The 6000-nt window shown below is 37.5% G+C and overlaps 1 protein-coding gene across 1 annotated transcript in view; it reads left to right on the forward strand.

Annotated features, from left to right (window-relative positions):
* Positions 1 to 4800, forward strand: part of oafa (OAF homolog a (Drosophila)) — a 29554-nt gene extending 24754 nt beyond the window's left edge. Inside the window, exon 4 of the mRNA XM_046863311.1 lies at positions 2134 to 4800. Coding sequence (XP_046719267.1) covers positions 2134 to 2408 — 275 coding nt within the window. The 3' untranslated portion in view covers positions 2409 to 4800. The remainder of the gene's footprint in view (positions 1 to 2133) is intronic.
* The last annotated feature ends 1200 nt before the right edge of the window (positions 4801 to 6000 follow it).

A 6000-nucleotide genomic window follows, 5' to 3' on the forward strand; every position in this document is an offset into this window, starting at 1 on the left:
AATGTGTCTGTAATGCTAGTGTCTAGAATTAAGAATTCAGTCGAATAAGAAACAGCAGCTGAGGAAAAACAGAAGAGTTCGAGCCACACTGTTTTCTTATATAATGTGAATCATATCGATTCTATTATTTGAATGCAGGACTGTAACTTTTATGATACATTATGAAATTCCTTCCTAGTAGTATCACCTGAATGTGTGAAGTATACAGCCCGATGCTAACATGGCGTTAAAGCTCAATAAACAACCAAGCATTATTTGAATGCATACCGAGTAAACAGCCGTTTACTGTTCGAAATAATGAACGAGTTCCTCTGCACATTAGCTCTTATTGATTCCTGATCTATTTCCAACCTTTATAGTTGTTAAATGGTTAGTCCCTCTTATCTGTAGTATGTGCAAAATTTCCACTAACAGTCATATGGCACATTTCTCTATACAGATTAAAACTTGTCAAATGCTAGTTTATTAGGACAAACATAAAGAATATAATCAATCTAAACCTCGGCTGGGAGAGGAAAAAAAAAAAAAGAAAGCAGAAATATGAGAAGTGCTAATTCAGTAACCGCAGAAAGAGGCAGGTCTTTACACGATATCTGTGACTCAGCTGTTCGGACATCAGGTGAAAGTTTGGTCTACCACCTAGATGCTGTAAAAAAGTATTGAAGAATGAACCTTAGGCTTAAATGATAGTCTATGAATGAGACAGATATAAGAGAATCTCCTGCCGAAGGTCTGCTAATATAATTAGATTTAATTAAATTAAAGTAGATTTTAATCAATCGAATAATTCATTTAAGGTACTCATATTGTCCTTGATTTTTTTTGGGAGTTTTATAGTCTCCAATATAATTCTCCTGCTTTAAGGAGGTACATTTAGACTATTTAAATTAACTCTGAGGTCTGAGAAGAAAAGAGGCTGCATTCTACATGGATGTCTTTTTAATTGTAGTGTGATGGCAGCCTATGAGGTTTTCATTGGGAATGACGAGAATGGACAGGATTAGAAACGAGTTTATTAGAGGGACGTCGCATGTAGGACGTTTTGGAGACAAGGTGAGGGAGGTGTGATTGAGATGGTTTGGACATGCAGAGAAGGGACATGGGGTATTTGGGTAGGAGAATGCTGAGGATGGAGCCACCAGGATGGAGGAAAAGAGAAAGACCAAGGAGGAGGTTAATGGAGGTTTGTGGTGAGGGACGACATGCAGGTAGTTGGGTTGAAAGAGGCAGATGTAGAGGACAGGGGGGTGTGGAGACAGATGATCCGCTGTGGCAACCCCTAATGGGAGCAGCCTAAAGCAAAAGAAGTGCGATGTCAGTCTATGTATAATCCCACTACCTCACAATAAGTCATACAATAATACAATAATAAATTTAGCCTGATCGGGGTAACCGTGGATTTGAGACACCGGACACGAGGGTGGAAACGAGGAATAAACTAGTTAGGTCAATTTAGTTACAGCAAACTTTGATATCGGTTTAATAACGCAAGTCTGCAACCTTAGTAGCCGTTGCAAAAGCTTGATTATGCATCTGTTTGAAGTTTAAGGACAGACAGACGAATAAAGACAGATGAAAATGAAAGACAGATGAAAATGAAAGACAGATGAAAATGAAAGACAATGAAAATGGCAGAGTGAAACAAGTAGAAAGTCAGATGGAGTTATATAGTGTGTGTGGGATCACTGATTGCGAGATAGAAGTGTGTGTGTTACAGGCACATTGATAGAGAGAGATGAGCAGAAACCCAGGCTCTGAAAGTCCCCTAAATAAAAGTCTATAGGACTGTTTTGTGGATGTTTAATGTTTGTCCAGTACTGAAATAATAATATTAATGAAGCATAGCCAGAAATTCTGCCTTCAAACATATTGTCAGCTGCATTTGCAAACATTTATTGACAACAACTGCTGATTTCTATTGTAAGTGAATATAAACTGTACAGCAAAATAAACAACAGTTTTTTTTCTAATTCTTATTTACGACAGAATGCTTTTAGACAGATAAAGCCAGACAGACAGATATATGACCGTTAGAGTAATGCACGTATTGTCTGCATTGATCAAAATGCTACATTGTATCAGTCTGAATTCATCAAAGTATAAGTCAGTCAAAAACAGCAATCTTGTTTGCAGGTACCGAAGGCTCCATGTTCGAGACCCTTCCTCAGGCTGTGGAGGTTCCGGGGCTGCAGAGCTGCCGCTCGGTGAATGATCTCTGGCAGCCTTGCTCTTGCACGTACAGCATGAGGCTCGAGTGGTACCCGTGCCTGCTCAAGTACTGCCGCAACAAGGACTCTTTAGGCCACGGCGCCTCGTACAAGTGCGGCATCAAGAGCTGCAGCAAAGGCTATGACTTCACATACTACACGCCTCATAAACAACTCTGTCTGTGGGAGGAGGAGACTTAGCGATACATGCTCAGCTTCACTCAGCAACTCTTCTCTTCTATTTTTTTTTTTTTTGCTGTTGTTTGAGCCCTGAGCCATTTGAACTTGACTGTCCATGCCTGAGAGTACGCATGACAATCTCACACAGTGCCTGGGGCTCAAGATAAAACCAGGAACAGGCTTTGTCTGCATGAGTTCTTTAGAATGGGGATTTTCACGATGGGTATTGGAAGTGAAACATCCAGATCCACTTTCGGTAGACCAAGCAACTGTGAATCAAGCTATAGTCTAACAAGCTCAATTCTGTTAATTTACCTACAACATGTTCAGTCAGGTTTCCAAGCTGTTTTCTGTTCACCACATGTTCTAATTTATTGTTTGCTGTGGGAAATAATAGGGGAAAATAAGCACATATTTAAAAAACAGACCTCTTTCTTATGTTTTGTTTGTTGATTTGTTGATTTGATTAGATTTTTTTTTGTGCATTTTGTTGCCCTGAGGTCTATCAGAGATTGTTGCTGGTATTTGAGTGCATTATGAAACACTGCCGTACTGTCAGGTTATAACGATTGTTTGACTCTGATTAAGGTGAGTTTTAGGAAAAATCCACTCTGAACATGTTTATTAATCTTTAGATTTTTTTCTATGATGTATTATGCAATTAAGTTCAAATTCTTTCACCAGTCAGTATGGAATCGCCCTATTGAAAGGTTTCCCGTGTCGAGCTCAAACTCCAATATTTGAGCTGGTGGTATTTAGTTCTTGCTGCTCTTTTTTACGTAGGGCGAGCGATGCAGCAGCGCTTTAGTCCCATCAGAGTGTCGATTATGCTTTAAAACCTGCATCAACTTCCACAATAATGCCATTGTCATCATGTAGATTTCTACCAAGCAGTGCTGAGACTTTGCTGTACCTCGGCGTCCAGCGTTCGCGGTATCCACTACTGCAAAGTTAAATGGTTCATTAATATGACGTGAGCATCACTGGAAAATTGGTGGATCGAAGAAAGTGTTTTTTTTGTTTTGTTTTGTTTTTCTTAAAGATTTTAACAGCAAAATATGTCTGAGCTTAAAATTGTCTTCTATTAAACACTACATTAGTAATGTTCTGCTGCAATTTCATAGCAGCAGAGACATACATATATATAATCACCGTAAAATAAAAAATACATCCCCAGTAAATTAGCACTAGACTATCAGAAATTTGAATACAGATGTATTTCAAGGTTTTCAGGGTGCAGTTAACGCAAGTCACTGTGTTTCAGATTTATTAGCTTCTTTGATAAGGTTGTTGAGACCACAAATGTCACCAGTATTTTGTTTTGTTTTTTTCCCCCCCATTTGTTTTTACACACATTTGGAGAGCTAAAGTATTTTTTTGTCCCTCTCCTGAACTATGCATTTGATCGCCACTAAAGCAAAGCAATTGTCTTTACGTTCAACACTGCCACCTTCTGGTCACAATGTTCACTAACGAAAACCTACACACATGACATGTGTAGGACACATCAGTTCATCTTCAAATTACTATAGGTTTTTATTTTTAAAAGGTTTTAGTCATGCCATAACATGTTCGATCTCTTTATCAGGCAGGAAAAATAAAAATGCTATTTGCCTAAGGCTAACAAAGAATTCCTTTTTTTTTTTTTATTGCGACTGAACTCGTTTATAGTGACATTAATTGTTTACAATAATAAACCAACTGATTCAGCTAATATATTTTGTCACCACATAAATAAGGCAGTGATGAATGTTCAATGCCAAATCATATCGCGCCCAAACTGAATGTTGGGTTTCAATGTGCCTTGATGCATCAGTGTTTACTTTGATGTTTTTATAGATCTTTCAGAATTGTGTAAAAACAAAACATGTATATATGTGTGTGTGTGTATGTGTGTATATATATATATATATATATATATATATATATATATATATATATATATATATATATATATATATATATATATATATATATACACACATAAATATAAAATATTTTTCTACAAAATTTAAATGATTATGAAGTAATGCTTTTGAATAAAATTTAAGTTCCATAAATGCTTTTAATGTTTTCTATTGTCAAACTATGGATTAATAAATCTGTGTGGGTTTCTTTTTTTTCTTTTCTTTTTTTTTTTTTTGGGGGGGGGGGGTAGGAAAAACTTTTACATTTCATGTGTAGAAAAAAAGAAAACACGGGTATTATGTGCTGCTTTGAAGTGAATAGATACATTGTGTTAAATGAGACCACAACTGTAACCCCACAGTGCTTATGAGATTGTGTGTGGAGTAAGATTTTTCTCACTGTGTGTGTGTAACAATAGAAATCTGTCTACTAAAAAAAAGGTATGACATGAATGGCACACTGAACTACATCAATTATTGAAATATATTTGAATACATTCTCTTTGTTCCAGTTCTTCCTGCTTGTACAATAATTTGCTTAAACATTTAGATAACCTGCTCTATGTCTTAAACAACAGCCTGCTAGATTGCAAAATATGTATTTACGTCGCACTGCAGTGTGGTGGTTGAACTCCAGGGTCTGGGCTTTGATCTTGAGCTTGGGTTTCTTTCTATATGGAGATTATCTGAAGGTTTTATGTGTCAGAGTTTCCACTGGGTTGTCTGATTTTCTCCCACTTTTCGCAAACATGATAGAAGGTGGACTTGCCAATCTAAGTTGCCTCCTGTGAGTGTGTTTGTGGATGTGTGTGTAGTAAATCCTGGGCACTTGGGGAGGATCCAAAGCAGGCCCTTCCCTCTACTCCAGTGCACCTGAACTTACGTATCCACAAAATCATAGTGCATAGAGCTCTTTTGAATGAACATCCATTGGTGGTAGCCGGTTGAGTATTCGTTGTTTCTTTCTCTGTAGTTTCACATTTATACATCCATTATTTGCCTCACCCCTGCCCTGTAGACCTGGGCATTCATTCAACTCAATTCAGTTTTATTTGAAAAGAACTTTTAACAAAGGACATTGTTCCAAAGCAGCTATAGAAAGATAAAGCGGTTTCTAAGTTATTTGTGCCTATAAGTTTAGTGCCTATAGGTTTGTATATGTATGTATGTATGTATGTATGTATGTATGTATGTTTGCATATAAGGAAGCAAGTGGCTAGTGTGGCATGGAAAAACTCCCTGAGATGAAATGCAATGGAAACGATACTAAGAGGAAACCCATCCTGATCTGGGTTGCACCGAATGTCCATTTATTATAGTTCATGTAGAGGCAGAAATGTTTATGGAAACTGTGATCCATGACATTGTAGCAGACGGTTATTAATTCAGTCAGATAGGGAAAGAGAGAAAAAATTGGGGTGAGAGGAAGAAAAGATTGAATTAAGGATTAAGTATTTTTATTGTTAATAAAAGTAAAAGACACTGTACAGTGTGATCACGTGGAAGTAGAGATTAGGCAAGACTCGCTATGGCAGCATAAACAGTAAAACAGACATGAGGGATCTCTGGGATTGGAGACAGCCACCAAACCACACTCAATCGAACTAACTAAACGTGTGAGAGTGGTGGGACAACAGCATCTAAATATCCCAGTTTGCCAAAACACTCAATATTCCTGATCCCCCCCCCAGATCTGCTCCTTTACC

Source organism: Silurus meridionalis, chromosome 12 (genome assembly GCF_014805685.1).
Source record: "Silurus meridionalis isolate SWU-2019-XX chromosome 12, ASM1480568v1, whole genome shotgun sequence".
Taxonomy (NCBI): domain Eukaryota; kingdom Metazoa; phylum Chordata; class Actinopteri; order Siluriformes; family Siluridae; genus Silurus; species Silurus meridionalis.